At 53.5% G+C, this 23789-nt stretch overlaps 2 protein-coding genes across 4 annotated transcripts; one reads left to right on the forward strand and one right to left on the reverse strand.

Moving 5' to 3' along the window:
• The first annotated feature begins 367 nt into the window (after window positions 1–367).
• HCN3 (hyperpolarization activated cyclic nucleotide gated potassium channel 3) lies at window positions 368–11146 on the forward strand. The gene is made up of 8 exons (XM_064282675.1): window positions 368–645; window positions 3578–4007; window positions 5113–5274; window positions 5665–5883; window positions 6300–6446; window positions 6818–7058; window positions 7953–8117; window positions 8681–11146. The coding sequence occupies exons 1-8, from the start codon at window positions 368–370 to the stop codon at window positions 9379–9381; spliced, it is 2343 nt and encodes a 780-aa protein (XP_064138745.1). The 3' UTR covers window positions 9382–11146.
• A 59-nt stretch (window positions 11147–11205) lies between these two features.
• Window positions 11206–20527, reverse strand: PKLR (pyruvate kinase L/R). 3 transcript variants are annotated; one of them, XM_003415130.4, is made up of 11 exons: window positions 20134–20527; window positions 18771–18953; window positions 16105–16196; window positions 15878–16009; window positions 15190–15376; window positions 14554–14824; window positions 14297–14447; window positions 13838–13990; window positions 13579–13745; window positions 12359–12540; window positions 11206–11625 (listed from the first exon to the last, which is right to left on the reverse strand). In XM_003415130.4, exons 1-11 carry the CDS (start codon window positions 20231–20233, stop codon window positions 11519–11521), a joined length of 1725 nt encoding a protein of 574 aa, XP_003415178.1. In that variant the 5' UTR covers window positions 20234–20527; the 3' UTR covers window positions 11206–11518. The 3 variants fall into 3 exon arrangements, with proteins under 3 accessions (XP_003415178.1, XP_023409811.1, XP_023409812.1); XM_023554043.2 differs by lacking the exon at window positions 20134–20527 and having other exon boundaries at window positions 14554–14816; window positions 15182–15376; window positions 18771–19552; XM_023554044.2 differs by lacking the exons at window positions 15878–16009; window positions 20134–20527 and having other exon boundaries at window positions 14554–14816; window positions 15182–15361; window positions 16180–16196; window positions 18771–19552.
• Between the last annotated feature and the right edge of the window lie 3262 nt (window positions 20528–23789).

Below are 23789 nucleotides of genomic sequence, written 5' to 3' on the forward strand. Positions count from 1 at the left end.
CTTCTGTCTACGAACAATTGGAGAACCGCCTCTGTTTTGCGAAGCCACGCCCTCCCGAGTCCTCCGAGGCACGTGCTCCACTGGCCCCACCCCTCCCGGGATGGCGCGCCGCCGGCCCCGCCCCCGCCCACCCGGCCCGGCCTTCGCGCAGCCCTCGCCAGGGGGCGCAGCGCAGCCGGCCGGCCGCCCGCCCTCGAGTCTGTCGCACACACCCCCTCCGCCCCGCGCGCCCGCTGCTCCCAGCCGACGTCTCCTTCGCTCCGACCCCGCCGGGCTGCGCCGGCTCCGGTTCGCCGAGGGGCCAGGGGAGGATTCCCGATGGCGGCGGCGGGGTCCAGGAGGCCAAGCGTGTAAGCGGGCGGGCGTCATGGAGGCGGAACAGAGGCCGGCGGCGGGGGCCGGCGACGGGGCGACCCCTGGACTGGAGACAGCGCCTCCCACTGCCCCGGCGCCTGCGGCCGTGGCCTCCAGTCCGACCCCTGGGTCCGGACCCGAGCCCAAGAGGAGGCAGCTCAGGACGCTGCTCCAGCCCACGGTCAACAAGTTCTCCCTTCGCGTATTCGGCAGCCACAAAGCAGTGGAAATTGAGCAGGAGCGAGTCAAGTCAGCGGGGGCCTGGATCATCCACCCCTACAGCGACTTCCGGTACTGGGGGCCAGGAAGGGAGGGCGGGAGATACAGACCCACCTCGCGGGCCGCGGCACAGGGGCTGGGTCCGCTCCACCCTCCACGGTCACTTCATTTCCGGCTCAGGGGTCCCAGGGTGTGTCAAGGGGGTCACCTCCCTCCACCTAGCCTGGGAATTCCTAGGTGGGGGATCCCCGGCCAGAGGTCCTTGGTGACTTCTCCGACTGGGGGCACCGGAAGGGCCATGCAGACATCAGTGATCTCCGGGGACCTGGATTTACCGTTTCAGGAACCGGAGCCGCACTTGGACCTCAGGGACTGCCAGGGTTAGGAACCCTTGTCTTTTCCAGTCTTGCTTGCTGGAGATCTGGGATATTCTGTCATATCGCACGGCTCGGGGTCAGCAGGAGGGAAAAGTCAAGCTTCGCTGTCTCCCATCCCTAGCTCCTGCCTAGTTCAGCGGGGCAGGCTACAGGGAAAATTAGGGACGTGGGGAGGATGGAGGTCCAGCACTGTCCCTGGTGCTGAACATAGGGGGAGGGGCGGGGCAGAGACTTAGAGCGATTGAGGCTGCAGTGAAGGGGCACAGCCACCGCCCAGGTGACTCCTAGAGAAAAGAAGGGGTGGGGGTGGGGCCATTTCATGGACCTGTCAGGCTGTACCTCTACATCAAGGTCGCTAGGGGAGGAGAGCAGCCCTGTCCTTGGGAAAATGAAGGGCAGCTTTTGGATGGGGCAGGATGAGAACAGAGCAGAAAGATGAGGTGTGAATCAGGAGTCTGAAAACACAATTGGAGACTTAGACATCGTCTTGAATTCACAGACATACACACTCCCTAAATGTTCCTCCTCTCGCCATTGTTGTGTTCACTCCTCTCTCCTCTTCTTTACTGCCTTATTCCCATCGCTCCAGTGCACCTTTTCTAGTCTCTTGTGGGTATCCCTCCTCTCCATTTCATCCTCAGATGTATCCCCAGAAGCCATGTATCCCCCTTATGATGGTGCTTCTTCTCTGTCCTCTCTACTGCATCACCCGCTGGGCTTGTGACTGCCTGTGAGTCAGGCTGTGAAGATACTGTATGGTTAGGTGAACCCTCTTTCCCTCGCCTCTCCCTGCTCACAGTACAGAATTTCCCCTCAGTGGTCCAGTAGGGAGAGGAAGAAGGGGTCAAGGACTTGTTGCTTCAAACCACACAGTCTAAGAGGCTTCCGGGAAGCCTGGAAAGAAAGCTTGGACGTGGGGACCACCAATCCCCTTCCAGGGGCTGAAAGGATTGATTTTGCAGTCAGAGTTGCTGGGTCCTGTGTTGATTAGGCGTTTTCTAGAAATTAAACCGTTATATGTAATTGAGACCCTCAGACTGTCCAGTGATTTTCTCTGAGTGAGGCTTCACCCAGCTCCCTCCTGACCTCTTTCCACAGCTGCCGCCACAGCAGTGTAGCTGTCCCCTACTCAGGCCCTTGCCTGGACTCAGCCAGATTCCCAGTGCCAACAAGGAGGTGATGGGAGGAGGGAAAGCCATGCAGAGCTTCAAGCCTTGCTGCCTGGGGATCTCCTGTGGAGCCTCTCCGTATGTGCAGCCTCTGTGTGAGGGGCTGTGTAGGGGGAGGGGATAGCCTTGAAAAACTCAGTTCAGATGGGAGGCAGGACAGATCCCTGGGACACATCTGAGCAGATCCCGGCAGAGAAATAGGAGACAGAGGTCCAACTGTGTTGGAGAGAAGGGACAGGGTGGCGAAGGCTAGGGAGGGTGTGAGGTCCTAGATTAGAACTGGGCAGAGAGCCGGCAATGGGGGAGCAGCAACCTCTTAGATAGAGGATAAAGAGCGGTGAGTCATAACACCAACTAGTGTTTTTATAGCTCTGTCACATCCATTGTCTCAGTGGGTATTTGTTTCAACAACCCTGTGAGAGTAACACAGGGTACTTTAGCTTATTTTTTTTTATTTGTTTAAAAATATCCAATAATGGTGGTATACCATATATATATATATATTTTTTTATATATATAGTAGAGACATACTATATACATGTACTCATGTATACAGCTAAAGGAGTCATTAAACACCAAACCTCCCACATAACAGATATCTAGGTCAAGAGATACTACATTGCCAGCTCCCCAGAAACCCCCTCTCACTCTCATTTTCCTTTCCAAAACCTACTATTCTGAAATTCCTGGTACTCATTTCCTTACTTTTCTCTATAGTCTTACCACTTTTGTATGAGCCCCTAAACAATGTAGTTTAGTTTTGCCTGTTTTAAACTTTGTGTAAGTGGAATCATCTAGTATACATCATTTTGTGTCTTGCTTCTGTTGAATTTCCAAGGTACATCCATACTGTTGCAAGTAGCTTTAGCTGGGGGATTTCATTGTCCTAGAGTATTCCAGGGCATGAATATACCTCGGTGTCATTTATCCATTTTCCTACAATGAACATTTAGGAGTTTTCAGATTTAATGCTGCATTAAGCATTCCCGTATATGTACCCCGGAGCACATGTTTCCTGTGGGTGTGTATAGACTTAGGAATGGAATCTGGGTTTCGGGGAAATGCAAATGCTTTATTTTACTACATAATGCCAGACTGATTTCCCACTAAATGGTGGTCCCTATGGAGCCCTGGTGGTGCAGCGGTTAAAAGGTACGGTGAGCTACGGCTGCTAACCAAAAGGTCACCAGTGCGAATCCACCAGCTGCCCCCTGGAAACCCTATGGGAAGGTTCTGCTGTGTCCTGTAGGGTCACTAAGAGTCGGAATCAACTGAGAACAACAGGTTTGTTTGTTTTTTGCTTGATGGGCACAATTTACACTCCCTCCCGTGGTAGACGGTCATTCCGTTGTTCTGCATCGTTGCCCACTCTTGGCCGCCAGACTCTTTATCTGCTGTCAGTCTGGTGGCTGGTGAAATATCATTCTGGGCTTACTCCCCATCCCGCCCCCACCTTAGGTTTTACTGGGACCTGACCATGCTTCTGCTGATGGTGGGGAACCTTATCGTGCTGCCCGTGGGCATCACCTTCTTCAAGGAGGAGAACTCCCCACCCTGGATTGTATTCAACGTCCTTTCTGACACTTTCTTCCTGCTGGACCTGGTGCTCAACTTCCGCACGGGCATAGTAGTGGAAGAGGGCGCCGAGATCCTGCTGGCACCGCGGGCCATCCGCACACGCTACCTGCGCACCTGGTTCCTGGTTGACCTCATCTCCTCTATCCCTGTGGATTACATCTTCCTGGTGGTGGAGCTGGAGCCGCGACTGGATGCCGAGGTCTACAAGACAGCGCGGGCACTGCGCATCGTGCGCTTCACCAAGATCCTCAGCTTGCTGCGGCTGCTCCGCCTCTCCCGCCTCATCCGTTACATCCATCAGTGGGAGGAGGTGGGGCGGGGAGGTGGGCAGGGGGGCTCGCAGACTCCAGGATGGTGCAATGCGCGGGGCTTCTGGTGGCTTCAAGGGGTAGGATAGATGGGTGGGGCTTTGGTGGGTGGGCTCTCTCCAAAGTTGGTAGCAGAGGAGAAGCAAGGGCAGAATGAGGGTTCAGGGGGTGAGACCCCAGGTGGCGGGGGCGGGGGGCGGTACAGGAGGGTGGAGCACAGCTGCTGGACAAGACCTTAAGTGTTGGTTGGACGCTGGGGAGGAAGATGTGGAGAGACGGAGCTAGGAATTGCAAGGAATTGCAAGCTGCAGCTTTTAGAGTTTATTGGTTCAGGGTGTGGGCTCTGCAGTCTTACTGACTGCGGTCAGATCTCAGTTTTGTTATTTACTATGTGGAGACTCAGTCTCTTCTGTAAAATGGGAATGTTAAATATTCTTATCTGTGATAAGGTTGTGAGGATTAGGAGTTAATACATGTGAAGCACTTAGAAGAGTGCCTGGCCCATAGTTCTCAATAACTTAGCTACTATCATTATTGCGAGGGAAGAGGGCAACCGGCTGGCTTTTATCCTCATCACACATACCCTGGGGATATTGCATTATGAAATGCGCTCCTCTTTCCAGGCTTGGCCTGGGCAGTTGTGACCTGAGTTTGAATCTCTGGCATGACACTTACGATGTGATCATGGACACATGATTGGCCTCAGTTTTCCTGTCTATAAAATGATAGTAACAACCAAAAAGTTGGCAGTTGGAACCCACTTGGTAGGAAGAAGACCTGGCGGTCTGCTTCGGTAGAGATTATAGCCTAGAAAACAGTCTGAGGCAATTCTACTCTGTCACAGGTGGTTGCTATGAGTCGGCATGGACTTGACGGCACCAAACAACAGTAACGATAGTAACACAAACAATGGTGACACAGTCTACCATGTCTTAGCTATGCGTGTGTGCTGTAAAGTGCTGTACAAATGAATAGTAGCCACTTTTTTTTAAATTCATGGCCCCGGGGCTAGGGAGAAGTTCAGAGAGAATTTGCAAGGAGGGGAATGGAGGAGGACCAGCAGGGAGGGATTCTTGTCCACAGCAGGCCCCTCCTCGGCTCCCTCAGATCTTTCATATGACCTATGACCTGGCCAGCGCTGTGGTTCGCATCTTCAACCTCATTGGGATGATGCTGCTGCTGTGTCACTGGGACGGCTGTCTGCAGTTCCTGGTCCCCATGCTGCAGGACTTCCCTCCTGACTGCTGGGTCTCCATCAACCACATGGTGGTGAGAAATCCCTACACCCTGCCTTTCCTGGGCCTTCTGAGGGGCCACCAGTGACAGAAGGTGGGAGAATGGAAAGATGACCAAGAGAGAAGATAGGAGTGAGGGAGGGGGGAGGAGGGAAGAGAAGGGGAAAAGACCCAGAGGAAGTATTTGTGTATTGTAGGAAGTAGACAAGGAAGCAAGCCAAGGCAGAAACGGAGGCCCTCCCACAAAATGCAAAAGAGGCCTCATCCTGCCTTAGGGCCCCTGGAATAAACTTAAGTGCCTTCTGGGAGGCAGGTCTGAAGTAGAAGAGGGCAGGTGGAAGGGTTGAAGGAGAAAGGGGGCAGCAGGAAAAGAATGAGGCTCCAAGAACCCCATGCCCAGTTGTGCAATACGCTCTGCCCCCAGAACCACTCGTGGGGCCGCCAGTATTCCCACGCCCTGTTCAAGGCCATGAGCCACATGCTCTGCATTGGCTATGGGCAGCAGGCACCTGTAGGCATGCCCGACGTCTGGCTCACCATGCTCAGCATGATCGTGGGTGCCACTTGCTACGCCATGTTCATCGGCCATGCCACCGCCCTCATCCAGTCCCTCGACTCGTCCCGGCGCCAATACCAGGAGAAGGTTAGCAGGGAAAGGAGAAGGAAGGGATGGGTGTGGAGGGGTGCTGGGGGCTGGGAAGCTCGACTTGATACCAATTCTGATGCACCCCTGTTGGTCTCTGTGTCCTTCCCTGTCCTGTGTCCATTTGTCCCACGTCACTGTGTCTATCTTTTCCTTGTTTGTACCTGTGCTTGGCATGCCCCATCCTTGGACCCTCCTATGCCCATGTCTGGGCCTTCTTGTGACTGCTCTATGTCCTCCCTGTATCCACCATTATCCTAAGTTCTTCTGTGGCCCTGTGCCTCCCTGTCTGACTCCATGCTTCACCCCTCTGCATTTGGCTTCTGTCTGTGACTCACCTGCACACCCCTGCACCATTCCGGCCCCTCGTCTGCCTCTGCGTCCTCTTGCCTGCCGGCAATGGGCGGGCTCTCCAGTACAAGCAGGTGGAGCAGTACATGTCCTTCCACAAGCTGCCGGCTGACACACGGCAGCGCATCCATGAGTACTATGAGCACCGCTACCAAGGCAAGATGTTCGATGAGGAGAGCATCCTAGGCGAGCTGAGCGAGCCACTGCGGGAGGTGCGCCAGACTGGGCCCTGAGGCGGGGGCTCTTCAAAGAGTTGGGGATGCTGCCTAGGGGTAGGGGCTAGGGACTGGGGCCTACACAGAACGCCCAAGGAAGCCAGGTCTCTGGGGGGCTTTCAGGGGTGAGGGTTATGGGGGTGAAATATGCATGGGGAGGGATTGCAGGGACCTCTGTTTTTGGGGGGTGGTCCTCATGGGAGAACTCTAAGGGCAGGAGTTTAGGAATGGCCCCCGGCCCACTGAAGTGGCTCCATCATTTGGCAGATCATGACCCCAGGGGTGGGGTTTCTGAGGACAGTTGAGCTCGGTGGGGGCACCTCAGGGTGGGAGGCACAGCCTGCCTGACAGGCCCCTCCCCTGCCCAGGAGATTATTAACTTCACCTGCCGGGGCCTGGTGGCCCACATGCCGCTGTTCGCCCATGCCGACCCCAGCTTCGTTACGGCAGTGCTCACCAAGCTGCGCTTTGAGGTCTTCCAGCCGGGGGACCTCGTGGTGCGTGAGGGCTCCGTGGGCAGGAAGATGTACTTCATCCAGCACGGGCTGCTCAGTGTGCTGGCGCGTGGCGCCCGGGACACCCGCCTCACTGACGGATCCTACTTTGGGGGTCAGCAGGCCTCAGGGAGGGTGGGGGGTCAGGAGCTGAGGACGGGGGCAGCTGCTCCCCTGGATCAGGGTCCTCGCCTGGCTATGCTGCAGAATCAGTGTCCCAGCCCCTCCCCCTGGCCTACTCCATCAGAATCCTTGGGCCTGGGGCCTGGAGCTCCATCTTTTCTAAAGCCTCTCAGGAGATTCCAGTACACAGCCAGGTTGAAAACTCCTGGGCAAGAGGGCCTTTTAGAACCCTTAAAGAGTGGAATTGGAGGATCCTAGGAGATGAGGGAAAGATAGGAACAAAGCAGAGCTATCTCAGGGCCTTGAGCTTCAGGGCTCCTTTCACTACTACCCTGGTGGTTTGAGTTAGGGACCCAACCCATGGCAGGGGGGCAGTTCTGTCAGCTGCTGCCCAAAGTGACTTGAGGTTCCTAGATCCTCTCAGCTCCCAAGCCACACCCTACCCTCCAGCATCCTCATCGCTTTGTACTTGGTCCTTTGGGACTTCTTTTCTCCTTTACGGTTGCCCATGGTGTTCACTCAGATCTGCTTGGAGGTGGGAGGGAGGTACACAGAGTGATTTGTACCAGGTCCACCCCTTGAGATAGAGCAGTGGGGGGTCAAGTGGCCAGGGATGGAGAAGTGAGAAGGACAGGAAGCAGTAATCCAGGGAGAAGCAGGGAGCGTTCAAGACTTACTTGTGGAGGTCTAGAGAGAGACAAGGCCCCTCACAATGGTACAGCAGGAGGAAGCTTGGAGCATTTAGAGACCCCAGAGGTGGGCGGGTGATCATTAGTTCCCCCCAAGTCTGGGGAGGAGTCTAAGGAAGCTGGGTCAGCAGCTGCAGGCCTGGTGAGAGGGGGTTCTGGGGACGGTGGTTCTGAAGGCCTCCCCACAACCCCTGCAGAGATCTGCCTGTTGACTCGGGGCCGGCGCACAGCCAGCGTGCGGGCTGACACCTACTGCCGCCTCTACTCGCTCAGTGTGGATCACTTCAACGCTGTGCTCGAGGAGTTCCCCATGATGCGCCGGGCCTTCGAGACTGTGGCTGTGGACCGGCTGCGCCGCATTGGTGAGACTGCTTGTCCTGGCCACTCTGGGCCCAGGCTGTGCCCTGAACCGATCTCATAGCAAGGGGCCTCCAGAGTCCTCAGGCCCAGGCTCTAGTGTTTCAGCATGGCACCCCAACCCACCCCGGCCCTAGCAAATGCCCTCAACAGGCTTTTCAACACTGGTGCACTTTCCTTATCCCTTAGTGTCTCCTATCCTTGGAGTTCACACCCTAAGTCCCCATCCCCTGAACACTCCCTCCCCTGAGCGCTAGTCCCTGACCCTCACCCTCTCTGATACCTCATCCCTGACCCTCTTTCTCCAACCCCCATCTCCCAGCCTCCATCCCCTAACCCCTACCTCCTGCCCCTGCCCCACCTCCTCCCATCCTTAGTCCCGACCCCGTGCTTCCTCTGCATTCCCTACATGCATCCATTACTGTCCGTATTCTTGATGCCCCTCCCAACCCTCAAGCCCATCCCCATCCCTGGACTCCATCCCTCCACTCTTACACTCTTTGCTATGTTACTCCATCTCTGGATTCCTTCCCTATCCTTAACTCCTCCCTCCCTGGACAACTTCCAGGCAAGAAGAATTCCCTTCTGCAGCGGAAACGCTCCGAGCCAAGCCCGGGCAGCAGCGGGGGTATCATGGAGCAGCACCTGGTACAACACGACAGGGACATGGCTCGGGGTGTTCGGGGCCTGGCCCCGGGCACAGGGGCTCGGCTCAGTGGAAAGCCGGTGCTGTGGGAGCCACTGGTGCACGCACCTCTGCAGGCAGCCGCCGTGACCTCCAACGTGGCCATTGCCCTGACTCACCAGCGGGGCCCTCTGTCCCTCTCCCCTGACTCTCCAGCCACCCTCCTTGCCCGTTCAGCTCGTCGCTCAGCAGGCTCCCCAGCCTCCCCTCTGGTGCCTGTCCGAGCTGCCCCTCTGCTGGTCCGGGGGCCGTGGGCATCCACCTCCCGCCTGCCTGCCCCACCTGCCCGAACCCTCCATGCCAGCCTATCCCGGGCTGGGCGCTCCCAAGTCTCCCTGCTGGGGCCCCCCCCAGGAGGAGGTGGACGGCGACTAGGACCTCGGGGCCGCCCACTCTCAGCTTCTCAACCTTCTCTGCCTCAGCGGGCAGCAGGGGATGGCTCTCCTGGGCGGAAGGGCTCAGGAAATGAGCGCCTGCCCCCCTCCGGGCTCCTGGCCAAACCTCCAGGGACAGCCCAGTCCCCCAGGCCACCAGTGCCTGAGCCAGCTGCCCCTCGGGGCCCCCAGCTGTCTGCCAATATGTGAAATCCTTGGGCACAGCCAGCCTTAGCTCTTTGGGTGCGGGAGTGTGTGCCTGGGGGCAGATGCCTCTTGGAGAAGGGGACCTATAGGAATGTCTCTCCTTACTACCAAGAAGATGGTCTCTGTGTCCTCAGCTCAGGCCCCTGCAGCCTGACATCCTCCTACTCCGCTCACCCATTCATTCCATGGACTGAATGTCTGCCATGTTCTGGACACTGTGCCAGGCTCTGTGTCTCCACTGCCAAGTAGAACTGACTCCATGCTGTCTGCTGAGGGTGTTCCCCCAGCTGTGGTCCTGCCAGGTGCAGTTTTGGGCCCCTGATCCCACCTTTACTAAGCACAAGTACCTGCCACCACCATAACTGCCAAGTAGCTAGATGTCTCTCTGTTTCCAGTGTGGGCTTCACCCTGCCTATAACCCTGCAGGTTCTGCCTGGCACAGGTATCTCCTTCTCCCTTTAATATAGCCTGGCACTACCAACTACCTGTTCTGCTATCGCTGTCAAGAACAAATGTCTCGGGTCCCCAGCTTGGGCATCTACCTTTGCCCTCTCACTGCCGTCTGTGGACCCCCGCCCCCGTCTATACCCTCTGAGTGGGAACACACACATCTCCTGCCAAGTTCCCTGCAGTCTCTGTCTTTGTAGTAGAATTGTCTTTTTGTAAACTGAGAGTCACCTCCTCCTCTGCCCTCAGCCCTGTGAAGCTAGGGGATAATTGGTACACCCCCAGGTGGGGACAAGTAGCTGAATCCTTAGATGACATTATCCCCCCTTCTTTCTATTCATATTTATTTATTTGATCATCTTATTTATTTGCTCATTTACTAATTATACTTATTTATTCATTAGCTGATTTTATTATTACTTCATTTTATCCACCCAGTCCTTCATCCGTCCCTCCCCCTCCCCCCCAGCAGGGAGACAGGAGGAGGCAGGGCGCCCTGCCAGCTCTTGTGGACCTTGTCTAAATCCATCAGCAGCAATACTGGGACTCCTCCCTATTGAGGTAGGGGCAGGAAGGGCCACCCAAGAAGGGGAGGAGGACTGTTTTTACCTTTAGGTTTTTTCTTTTTTATTCTGCTGAGTTTGCTGTTGGTACAGGAGTAAGGGGAGGGCCCGTGGTATCCAAGCCTGGGGAGGAACAGGCCAGCCAACACCTCTGCCTTCTCAGGGACAAGAGAAACCTCACCGGTACCCCTTTTGTCCCCTCTCCTACTCTACAGCATCAAAAACTGGGGCTGAACCTGCCATCTAAATCTTCTGTCCTTCAGGGTGGGGGGTTCTGGGTATGTAGGAGAAGTTTTCTAACTGCTTCCAAACAGCTTTAAAAAGGCAATGGAGACACTCATTTTGGCTCCTGGTTTGTGTGTGGGATGACGTGGGCATGAAGGGATTTCTGGGTGCAGGAAGGGACAGCAGGGTATTTGGCCCAGGAAGGAGTGAGATAGGCATGGGAGCAGCCAGGGTGAGCCTGCAACCTGGAGGTGGTGAAGACAGTGATGAGATCAACCAGCCAGCCTCTTGGGTCTCCCCAGCATCCACCACCCCCACCACCACCCCACAGGCCACCTCAGCTTCCCAAAAGGGGTGGTACTTTGATGTCACTGTTAGTGACAATGAAGGGAAGCACTGCCCTGGCCTGAGGCCATCAGGAAGAGGTGGCAGGCTCCTCAGGCAGTGCCCCCATTGTCATGAGGCTACACATGAGAACATTACACTGTATGGATGTGAGGTATTTTTAAAATACTAATTTTGTGGAGAATGAGGACACAATTGCCCAGTCTCCCCTCTCCCCTGCCCCTGGGGATGGGAGGACTGGGGGAATAGAATTAATCAGCCAAGCTGGGATTAAAGGCTCAAAGTATCTCAGTGCCCAGATGAGAGGACTGGATACAGAGGATGTACAATTGGTGCTGCTGGGTGGGCAGTGCTTAACTGGACACAGACTTTCAGGGCCTATGTGACATGGCCAGAGGGAAAGGGCTCTTTGGAATGGGGCTAGATGGCAGATGTGGCCTCAGACAGGAACTTTGGGAGGGTTGAGGGTAGAGAGAAGGCTCACTCAGAGGTGGGGTGGAGGATGCCAGGAGGAAGGAGCAGGATCAGGGGTGGTCTGGGCCAGAGATGGGAGGGACATCTCAGGATATGCTCAGCACCCGCATGATGTTGGTATAGCCGGAGCCAGGCCGCCAGCCTGTCACCACAATCACCAGGTCCCCAACACGGATGAAGCCACGGAGCTTTCCTGGGGAAAGAAAGAAGAGAGCAAGGTGGAACTCAGCCCAGCCCTGTAATGAGGAGCAGCCCTCACCCCTGAAGGGCTACCCTTTATGGAAGAAGGGACCTGGGGCAAACTGTAAAATATGTCCCACAGGTGGCACCACAGGGAATATGACCACAGGTGTGTCCGTGAGTTGGAATGGGATGTGTTGTCGTTAAGTAGCAAGTCTCCTGTCCACCTGTGTTGCTATGCTGATAAAAAAGTTGCCGTTGCATCAATTCCAACTCATAGCAACCCTATAGGACAGAGTAGAGCTGCCCCATAGGGTTTCCAAGGAGCGCCCAGTGGATTCGAACTGCTGACCTTTTGGTTAGCAGCAGAGCTCTTAACTGCTGTGCCACCAGTGCTCCATGCTGTGAGCAAGGAGTGAAGAATAAGCATGTATCATTTCTAAGTTAAATTTGTTTTAGTTGCAGCTCCTAGAAACTGGGCCCTCCTTTCTCCTTTCATCTGTCTCTTGCTCCTTAAGTCATGCCTGGTTGTGGCCACTGGGTGTAGGCAGCAGCTGGGTGGCTTCTTTAGGTATGGCCCTGTCCCCTCCCCTTCTGCCCTCTCCCCTCAGGATATCCTTTTTTCAGAGGCTAAGATACCTGTGGGTCTCAGTGAACCTCACAGGACAAATCTGGGACCAGAGGAGAGGGACAAGGCTCTATACAAATGCCAGAGGTGGGTGAGGAGGAAGGTCTAGGCGACTCACCACTTTGAATGCCAAATTGGACCCGGCGATCCACATCGTCTGCCCAGATGGCCTCTGGAGGTTCACGATAGAGCAAGGGAAAGACTCCTCGGCATAGGTGGGCCTGGCGGGCAGCCTGGGCAGAACGAGTGACAGCAATGACTGCTGCTCGAGGTCGATATCGAGAAAGAAGCTGGGCTGAACTGCAGGAGGTAGAGAAGGTCAGCCCAGAACAGTGAAGCGGTCCTGAGCCAGCAGATAAGAGTCTCAGTTCTAGTTCCAGGGGTCACCAGCAAGCTGTGAGACCCTGGGTAAGTCATCATACTTCTCTAGACCTTGGTTTTCTCATCTGTAAAGTAGGCATAAGAATACCCGCCCTTTCTATCACACAAGGGAGATAGGATAATCTGTTGAGATGAGAGACCTTTTTGAGAAGCCTAAAACCCTTTTGAGAATGTACATTTAGATAGTGCTTAATTTATAAAATAATATGTATGTCATTTGCTGCCATCGAGTCAGCCCCGTGCACAATGGAATGAAACACTGCGCCATCCCCATGATTGGGTTTTCACTGACTAATTTTCAGGAATAGGTAGCCAGGCCTTTCTTACTAGTTTGTCCTAGTTTGAAAGCGCCACTGAAACATGTTCAGCATCACAGCAACATGCATGTCTCCACTGAAGGATGGCTGTACGTGATAAAGTGCACTGGTCAGGAATCGAACCTAAGTCTCCAGCATGGGAGGCAGGAATTCTACCACTGAGCCGCTACTGCCCTATAACATACGCATTACCTCAAGTTAATCCTCACAGCCCCATGAGGAACACTTTACAAGCACAATCATAGATATGAGGAAATGGAGGCTCCTAGAGTCTGGGTGACTCATCCAAGGTCTCATAGTTAATACATTTCAGAGCAAAGGCTTGAACTTAGACCTTCTGGCTTCTTCAGCAACAACTCTGCATTGTAAGGCTTTGTGGACTAAATGTGAAGGAATGGCCTCCAAGTCAGTGTACCCAGTGAGGCCACTTTCCTCTTGCAGTCTCCTGGAACTCACTGGCCTGAGCGTTCCTAGTGTGCTCCAAGACCTGCCTGCCCTGGCCTCCAACTCTCACAGTTACCTCTCCTCTTGCCCCAGAATGATGCTCTTCATCCTGATGACCAGACAAAACCCAGGCCTGTGGTCCACCCCAGCCCACTCTGCCCAAAGCCCAGTCTAGGACTCCCAGTGTCCCCCTCACCGGCCAGTCGTGGTCAGCACGATGATGGCAGCCGCACAGCACTTGAAGGCAGCCTCCACAGCACCTATGGCGGTGACCTCAGTGGGGTCACGGCTCAGTGGTGCTGCCCGACGCAGCTCCTCGAACAGCTGCCGGTGGTAGACCGCAGCCTCTGCCTCACGGGCAATCTGCAGATACCAGGAGGTCAGGGGGGTGGGGCACTGAGACCCAGAAGGGGTTTGCTCCCCTGGCCCATTTGCCCTGTGTTCTGAGCTCCTACCGCGTGCTGCATCTTTACAGCCTCCACAGGAAAGCTGCCCTTGGCAGTCTCCCCCGACAGCATGATGCAGTCTGCCCCGTCCAGCACAGCGTTGGCCACGTCACTCGTCTCTGCCCGCGTTGGCCGGGGCTTAGTGATCATGCTCTCCAGCATCTGGGGACACGTTGAATGTCAGCTATGGGAGTCACACTCCCATCCAGGGTCCTGCCCAAGCTACCCCTCTGACATGTACACTCTGAGTGCCCCTGAAAACCAGGGTCACAGGCACAAGCTGTGTGACCCTGACAGTTCAGTTTCCTTATCTGAAAATGGGGGTTACACGATCCCTTCCTAAAGTCATTGCTTTTGAGGATCAAACACTCGTTAGCAAAAGGCGCTACACCCTTAAGATGTGGGCCTTCTCCCTCAAGCGTCCCTAGAGCCCACAGAGGGCCCCAGTCCTCAGGGCTCACTCCAGACCTGTGTGGCACAGACTACGGGCTTGCCGGCCAAGTTACAGCGCCCGATCATCATCTTCTGAGCCAGGAAAACCTTCTCAGCTGGAATCTCGATCCCCAGGTCACCCCGGGCCACCATGATGCCATCGCTCACCTCCAGGATTTCATCAAACCTGGGCAATTAGAGGAGTCAGGGGATGGCAGGGAGAGGCAGGAGGGAGAAGGGGGCGGTGAGGGTACTATAGGGCCTGATGGGGACAGTTAAAGACCAAGCCTCACTTTTTCACGCCTTCGTGGTTCTCGATTTTGCTGATGACCTTGATGCCCTGCCCTTCCGGCCCCAGAGCAGCCCGGACGGCCACCACGTCGCTGGCCTTCCGCACAAAGGAGGCGAAGATGATGTCCACGCCATGCTCCACCCCAAAGCGCAGGTCCCGGACATCTTGCTCGGACAGCCCAGGCAGGTCCACCTGGGCGCCCGGCAAGTTCACCCCTTTTCGGTTGCCCAGGACGCCGCCGTTCTCCACTTCCGTCACCAGCCCCTCTGGGCCTGTGGACATGGAGAGAACCAGCCAGGTCAGGGGTATGGCTTGAGCACAGTCACCGCAGAGGGGGCATGGGGCTTGGACCCCCACCAGAGCAGGAACCATGTGCTGTTCGTCGTCTGTCTGTCCTTGGCCTGTGACTTGCACCAATAGAACCGGGTGGACCTTTGTGGAAGAAGCCACTAACCCACAAGTCTAGCCCCGACCCAGGGTGAGCACTGGAGTCTGGCTGCTGTGGGATCCGGGGACTGTCGGGGAGGAGGCGTGGCCAGGAGAAGGTGTGGCCTCTGTAAGGGGTGAATGGAGGATCCCAAGGGAAGGGAGTGCACCCAGCGTCTGGGCGTGGCCAGGGAGCGGGGCGCGTCCGCACCAATTTTCTTGACCAGGAGGGAGATGAGCCCGTCGTCAATGTAGATGCGGCCCCCGACCGGCACGACCCGGGCGATATTGGGGTAGTCCACCCACACGGTGTCCGCGTTCCCCTGCGTCCGAAATGCTGGGTCCACGGTCACCAGCACCTGGGAGCCCTTCGCTAGCTCCACCTCCGACTCTGGGCCCTAGAGGCGGGCCAGAGGGGACGTGAGTGCTGCCCTCAAGCTGTTCAGGAACTGTCTCCTTGCCCGGGCCAACGGACCCTGCCCCATGGTTACAGCCATGGCCTCCGCGCCCCCCGCCACATTTGTCGGGCCCGCGTGTCCCTCTCCTGCTCCTTCCCCCCTTGCCTTTCCTCTCTCTTCTTCCCTTTCCTCCCTGCTTCCAGGGTCCGCCGCCCTCCCTGGGTCTTCGGGCCCTGTCCCCTGCCAGGTCTCTCCCCTTCGGCCCTGCTTCCTGGCCTCGCCCTTCCCTCCCGCTGATTTAGGCCTAGTTCCCACGGGTCCCTAATCCCAAAGGGAGTCCTTTTCCCGCTGGCCTTTCCCATGTTGTCCTCTGGGCCCCGCCTGCAGCCCAGTCCCTCTCGTCTAGCTCGGTTCGGGACTGGGTTTTCCCTCCTCCCGCCCCACCCCCGCTTCCTCCCCGCGGCCCGGCCCCGACGTGGCCAGCCGGGCACCGCCTCTCACCCCCCGGAGGATTCCAGTGCGTATCTCCGGTCCCTTGGTGTCCAGAGCGATGGCCACCGGCCGATAGCTGAGCGGGGAAGTTGCAAAGCTCTCCACTGCCTCCCGGACGTTAGCGATGGACTCAGCGTGATACTGGGGGCCGGAGAGGAGCGGGCATTTTAGAGTAGGTGGCTCGGACCCCGGGCATCCTCCCGCCTCACCTGCCTCGCCCCAGCCCCGCCTAGCACCTCGTGGGAACCGTGGGAGAAGTTGAGTCGCGCTATGTTCATCCCAGCCTTGATCATTTCCTTTAGGCGCTCCACGGAGCGAGAGGCTGGACCTGGAACAAGGGATTCTGCTCAGACACCATTTCCCAAAAACCTGAGAGATGACAAGACCCATCCCTACCCTCAGGATTCCCACACCACAGAAGTCCTGTTACCAGATCCCTATTCCCTGACAAAACTCCAGTCCACAGGTCAGAAACCCGGTTTCCCTCTCCAGCCAATACTGCCTCCCCAGTAGGCAGTAGGCCCCATGGGGGCCTGGGGGGAGGGGTTGTCCTGAGCTAGGCCTGAGGGAACAGGTGTTGGCAGTGATATAAGTGCTGCAGGGTGTGGGTAACCCCAGGATGTGAGGGGGTATGGGAGGCTGGATGCCAGATGAGGGCATCTGGGCAAGGGGCTGGGAGGCCTTCTATTAACTGAGGAGAGCTGAGTTCAGTTCTGTTCTGCCCATAGGACAGCCATGTGACTGAGAGCCAGCCCTCTAACATTTCAGGGTGTCCAGTCCCTACCTAAAGTCAACCCCACCACTTATGCACTAGCTATCTTCCCTTCCACCGGATCAAGGACATAGATTCAACCTTTTTCCTCCTTCCATCATCAATATTTTCCTTTTTACTGGGTCATTCCCATCAGCATATAAATCTGCTGTTACTTCTTTAATTAAAGTTTTTTTCTTAATCCCAATTCTTCCTCCAGCTACAGTCCTATTTCTTTGCTCTCCTTTGCAGCAGAACTCATTGCAAGTTATCTGTATTTGCTGCCTCCAATTCCCCTCCCCCATTCTTCCGAGAACCCACTCCAGCCAAGAGTTGGCCCCCATCTCTCCACTGCATCTGCTCTTGTCAAGGTCACCAAGAACCTTTGTGCTGTTGCTGATTTGAATGGTCAATTCTCAGTCCTCATCTTACCTGGCCCATCAGCAGCATTTGACACATATGCCTCCTCCTTGACACACTTTCTTCACTTGGCCTCCAAGGCACCACCGTCTCTTAGTTTTCCTCCTACCTCACTGGCTGCTCTTTCTTGATAACCTTTGCTCATTCCTCACCTTCATATCAGATGCATCCCTCTTCTCTGTCGTCCTTCATATCAGATGCATCCTTCTTTGTCGTCTTACTTTCACACCCTTGATGATATCGGCTAGTCTCATGGCTTTACGTACCATCTGTATGCTGACAACTCCAAAATTTCTATTTCCAGTCCAGACCTCTCTCCAAATTTAGAGCCGTCTATCTGATTGCCTGCCCACTCTACACCATACTTGAATGTGTAATATGCATCTGAACTCCTGATCTCTTTCCCCCAAACCTGCTCCACCACAGTCTTCCCTGCTCAGTTGATAACACCTTCCCTTCCAATTCCACAGGCCAAAAACCTTGGCATCACCCTTGACTCCTTTCTTTCTCAACTCCCCTGTCCCATCCAAACCATCAGGAAACCCTGCTGACTCTACCTTCTAATTATACTCAGAATCTGGCCATTTCTCACCACCTCCACTACCACCACGTAGTCTGTGCTGCCACCATCTCTCCCAGGAATACTGCAGTAGTAGGTTCTGCCCTTGCCCTTGCCTTCGCCCCTACCCACACCCCCAATCTATTTTCAATGCAGCAGCTAGGATGGTTCTGTTAGAACATAAGTAATATCATGTAATCCCCCTGCTCAAAACCCAGAAGGAAAACTCAACTCAAAATCTAACAGTGGCCTACAGGACCCTAAAAAAAACCCAGAGGACCCTACCGCGTCTTAATTTCTACTCCTCCTCCCGTGATGATTTCCAGCCATATTGGCCTCCTTGACTTAAGGCCTTAGCACTGGCTGTTCCCTCTACCTGGAACTCCCTTCCCCCCAGATATTTGCATGGTGAATTCTCTCATCTCCTTTGAGTTTCTGCTTAGGTCTCATTTGCTCAATAATGCCTACTCCTACCTCCTTATTTAGGACTGCCACTTGCCTTCTGCCCCCACACTCCTGCTGCCCCTTTACTGACCTCTATTTTTCTTTTTTTTTGTAGTTGATTTTATTTTTCTTAGTTAACATTTTAGTTGATTTTTTTCTATCTTTTCTATGTATAATTTTTTCCATTTTCCATTTTAGTTGTTCGCATTTTAAGACATAGCTAAAATTATCACATTATATATAGAATAATTTATGTCTTGCTTGAATTAATAACATACTAAATAAATTACTTACTTATTAATAATTTTTTATGTTAATTATTTATTGTGCTACCCAGGTAGACTGTCATCTCCCCGAGGAAGCTATCTGTTTTTTTCACTAATCTTCTCCCAGGACCCAAAACCCTATCTACTAAAAAACAAAACCAAACCCATTACCATGGAGTCAATTCCAACTCATAGCAACCCTATAGGACAGAGTAGAACTGCCCCACGGAGTTTCCAAGGAGTGGCTGTTGGATTTGAACTGCTGACCTTTTGGTTAACAGCAAATTCTTAACTATTGTGCCACCAGGGGCCCCCTATCTACTAAGTGCTCAATAAATATTGGTTGGATGAAGGACTCTGTCAAACTAGAAGTCTCAAAGGAAGCAAACAACGAGGAAGCACCTTGAAAAACACCCGAGAGGGCCTGTGAGGCTTCGAGGTGGTGGGATTTGGGGTGCCTACCGATGGTGGCAATGATGCTGGTACTGCGAGCGGCCACAGGCTCCGAGTCTATGTCCAGCAGGCAGAGGTGCTCCAGGAATGTGTCCGCCATAGCAGCCGACAGCTGCTGCTGCTGGAAGAAGGCAGTGCCCAGCTCCTGGTTCAGTTGGGCCACACTGGCCCTCCGCAGGTACCCAGCTGGCCCTGCAGCAGAAGAGGGCTCAGGGGGCTGCAGGCCACCTGTCTCTGCTCCCCATCCATTCATCTCAGCTCACCTTCTACTCCTTCCCCCAGCTCTCCAGCTTTTGTCGAGCGCTTCCTACCAGCCGGGCATTATGTATGAAGGATCTATTTAATCACAAGGATCCTATGAAGCAGGTACTGTTAAATATAACTATCCCCAATTTACAGATGAGGAAACAGGCTGAGAGAGATTAAATAAATTGCCCAAGATCATACCGCTTCTAAGTAATGGACATGTAACTCAAATCTGGGTCTGGATAACTCTAAGCTCAAGTTCTTCACTGCCAGCTATACCAGCCCTTCATCACCCTGACTTTCTTGTCCTTCGCCTGGGGACTTCCCTCAGCCTCGGCTCACCTTAATGTCTAGCCCACAGTGGGCCCTCATTTTCCATGCTTGAATCACCCAGTCCCTTCTCCTGAGGGCCCTGTTTTCTTCCTTCCAACCCCTGGTGATTGGCTGGCTTCCTACACCCTCCTCTGACTTTCCCCAGCCCTTCAGTGCTGCCTCAGGCCCTGGGGCCCCCCACCGAGCCCAGCTCAGGGCCCCACTTGCAGCCACACCCTCCATGTCACCACACGCCTGCAGGTCTCTGTGGGTCTTCCAGGGCGATGAGGCCCTGCTGGGCTGGAGATCAGTTCTGAGGACTGGTTAAAGTGTCCCCAGTGTCTCCCCTGCCACTGGGATCCCTGTATGCCAGGGGCCAGAGTCCAGAGTCCAGAGTCCATGCTGCAGACTCTCTGCGCTGCCCGGACCAGGGCCCGTAACTTAACCCAGGGGTGACTCAGATGAACACAGATTCCCCCGAAGTCCCTTCTAGCCAGCAGTAGACATGGATCATTTGTACCCTCACCCTGATTCCTGATTCCCACCCTCATCTTTCCCCCTGTGCTCAATGGCTGGAGACACTGCGTGGTGCAAACATTTAGGGTCAAGCACTCTGTTACTAGCCAAAATGTTGGCAGTTTGAATCCACCCAGAGGCACCTAGGAAGACAGGTCTGGCGATCTGCTTCCAAAACGTCACAGCCTTGAAAACCTTATGAGGCAGTTCTATTCTGCACACATGGGGTTGCCACAAATTGGAATCCAGGGCAACTAACAACAACAAGAGATCAATGGCTTCTGTTCCCTGTTCTTACCTCCTGGAGCCCCAATCAAGATGGACGTTGCCAAGTCCCTTTGGGACTTAGAGATCCATGACCAAAGCTGTTGGGGTGGTAAGTTCTCCTGGACTGACATGCTTCCAAAGCGTGGGCCTGCGCCTGCCCGGACATAAAGAATACGGAAGAGGAGGACAAAACTGCTGGTCTTATCTAAGGGAGCCAGAGAAAAGAAAAGGGCACACCCAGTAGGCACCCCCGTCCTCACACAGAGCCCCTCCTCCAGACCTGCAGGCTATCTGTGCCAGTCTTCTGGCAACCCCCAATCCATTTTTCCTGTTACATTCTCAATCCACTCACCCCATCTGGTCATCAACCTGAATAGAGTGTTTTACCGATGGTACCAAAAAATGTCCTTTTTCTTTGTACTTTACTGAAATTAGCCCTAGATGAAAGGACCCTGGGTGGCAGAAGCAGTTTGCGATTGGCTGCTAACCTAAAGATTGGTGGTTCAAACCCATTCAGTGCCTCATTGAAGAAAGACCTGGTGAACTGCTTCTGTAAAGACTACAGGCAAGGAAACTCAGCGGAGCTCAGTTCTGCTCTGTAAAACACGGCTTCGCTGCCCTGAAGAAGCAGGGTAGGGACTGGAGGCTGGAGAAAGGGGAAGGGGAGCACTTTGGTGCTGCGGTGAGATTCTCCAAGGGCTTCATAGCATCATTGCATCATAACAGTGGCTACCATTTGCTCATTCGCCACTCTCCAATGTTCACTGAGCACCTACTCCGTCAGGTCATGAGGATACAGCTCTGAAGGCTTTTGACCTTCTATGGAATATACAGTACGATAGGAGAGACAGACTTTAAAAACAAGTAAGTGCTCTTGAAAAATCAGTCTTGGAACAGAGAAGCCAGTGGGCAGAAGAGGGGAGGATTTATTTTAGCTGAGGTGGCTGGGGAAGGGCTCTTGGATGTGATCATATTTAAGCTGAGATTTGAAGACTGAGAAGGCATCCGTTGGGACAAAAGGGAGTAAGAAGCTTCCTCTGGGGGTGGAAATAATATATGGCAAGGCTCCAAGGAAGAGTAAAGCTTGGTGTCAAAGAGGAAGAGCTGCAATGACGTGAGCGCTAGAATAGAGGACCATGATCTGCGGGGAGGCTGGGGACCTAAGTGGACCTTATAGCCCTGGGTAGGAGTTTGGATTCTGAATTGCAGTGAGTTTAACCAGACAAGTGACATGATCCAGCTGATACTTTAGACCCCTCGGGCCGGCGGGCAGAGAGCAGACAGCAGTGAGGCAGAATGGCACAGGCAGAGCAGCAGGGCAGGAGGTCAGGGTAATCTAGGTGAGAGGTGAGAGACTGGCTTGGCAGCATGGGAGATGGAGAGAAGGGAACAGATTTTTTAAATTTATTTTGCTTTAAGTGAAAGTTTACAAATCAAGTAAGTCTCTCATACAAAAACTGATACACACCTTGCTATGTACTCCTAGCTGCTCTCCCCCCTAATGAGACAGCACACTGTTCTTCTCCACTCTGTATTCCCCGTGTCCATTCAATCAGCTCCTGTGCCCCTCCGCCTTCTCATCTTGCCTCCAGATGGGAGTTGCCCACATAGTCTTATGTGTCTACTGGAGCCAAGAAGCTCACTCCTCACCAGTATCATTTTCTGTCCTATAGTCCAGTCCAATCCCTGTCTAAAGAGTCGGCTTCAGGAATGGTTCCAGTCTTGGGCTAACAGAAGGTCCGGGGATTGTGACCTCCGGGGTCCCTCTAGTCTCAGTCAGACAATTAAGTCTGGTCTTTTTACAAGAATTTGAGGTCTGCATCCCATTGTTCTGCTCCATCAGGGATTCTCTGTTTTGTTCCTGTCAGGGCAGTCATCGGTTGTAGCCGGGTACCATCTAGTTCTTCCAGTCTCAGGCTGATGTAGTCTCTGGTTCATATTTACCTTGTATCTTTGGTATTCTTCATTCTCCTTTGCTCCAGATGGGTTGAGACCAATTGATGCATCTTAGGTGGCCACTTGCTAGCATTTAAGACCCCAGACGCTGCTCACTAAAGCAGGATGCAGAACATTTTCTTAATACATTTTGTTATGCCAATTGAACTAGGTGTCCCCTGAAACCATGGTCCCCAGGCTCCTGTCCCTGCTACTGTAGTCTTTGAAGCATTCGGTTGTATTCAGGAAACTTCTTTGCTTTTGGTTTAGTCCAGTTGTGCTGACCTCTGCTGTATTGTGTGTTGTCTTTCCCTTCACCTAAAATAGTTCTTCTCTACTATCTAATTAGTGGAAACCCCTGTCCCTCCCTCCCCACCTTTGTAACCATCAAAGAATATTTTCTTCTGTGTTTAAACTATTTCTTGAGTTCTTGTAATAGTGGTCTCATACAATATTTGTCCTTTTGCAACAGACTAAAAGGGAACAGATTTGACATACCTTTTGGAAGACAGCAGACAGGGTGGAAGGCTGAAGATTTCGACTCAAGCAGCTGGGTACATTGTAGTGCCATTTACTGAGGTCAGAGAAGAAACAGGTTTTAGGGGGAAATGATCAAGGTTTCAACTTTGGACAAGTTTGAGATAGCAATTAATCATTAAAATCAGTAGACAGATAGTTGGGTCTGTACACTGGGCACTTCTTGTGTGCTGGAGCAGTGTTCAGTGCCTCATGTACATCGTCCATCTCCTTTTATCATCACAACAACCTAGAGGGCTGGTAGAGAGCATAGCGTGTCTTACAGATGAGGGAGCTGAGGCTCGGCAGGGTGTGCTGGGTATCTTCTGTTGCCATTCCAGATTCCTTCTCCACCCTTCTCTGGGCCAGAAGACTGACCTGTGAGGGCTGCATCAGTGGGCTGCCTGGCTTCTGTAGGGTTTGGCCTCTTGGAAGTGGTACCAATAGGAGATGAGACAGAAGAGAGTGAGGTTGGGACATTTACCTCTCCAGCTCACTCCCTGTGAGGTAGATAGAGGTCACAGCACCTGCCAGGGGCCTTCTTTCTCCAGATTCTAGTGTTCTAGGTTAAAAACATCACCAAGTTTAGTAAAGCAAAAAGAAAAGTTTTATTCAGCATATATATAAAGAGGTAAAAGTGGGAAACGGACAAGCACGCTGCTACAGCCATGTCTGTCTGAGTCCAAGGAATATTACAGAATCATCAGTATATACAAACTTTGCAAAATGGACAAAACCATTGAAAGCCTCACCTTTTCAGAGATTGGCTAGAAACTGCTAAATCTCCATGATTCTGCATTTTGAATTGTATTTTTTAATACTTCTTGGTACAGGTTCAGTAACACCAGTCAGGAGAGTCTTCATTGGCCCAACAAATCTTACTATTCACTAAATGTTAACAGAAACAGATAAGAGTAGAAAGTCTTTTATGCCCTGTTTGATCATTTTATGTGAAAGGCTCCCTAAAAGATGTTTTCCAAGATTGTCCTAGCTATTGTCTTTATACCTCAGGGCCCAGTTGATGTGCCCTCGGGGGTCTTTGTGAATCCAGCTCCAGCTGGGTCACATTCTAGGACAGGGTATAGTGGCTCCGATATTATCTCCTTAATCACTAGGAGCCATTCTCTGCTCATCCTTTGGGCCTAAAGTTGGTAACAGCCTGCTATTACTAGATGTTACTACACTACCCCTTATGGCTTACCAATACCTTGCCCACCCCTTTGTAAATAACCTTGC

Source organism: Loxodonta africana, chromosome 3 (assembly GCF_030014295.1).
Source record: "Loxodonta africana isolate mLoxAfr1 chromosome 3, mLoxAfr1.hap2, whole genome shotgun sequence".
Classification (NCBI taxonomy): Eukaryota; Metazoa; Chordata; class Mammalia; order Proboscidea; family Elephantidae; genus Loxodonta; species Loxodonta africana.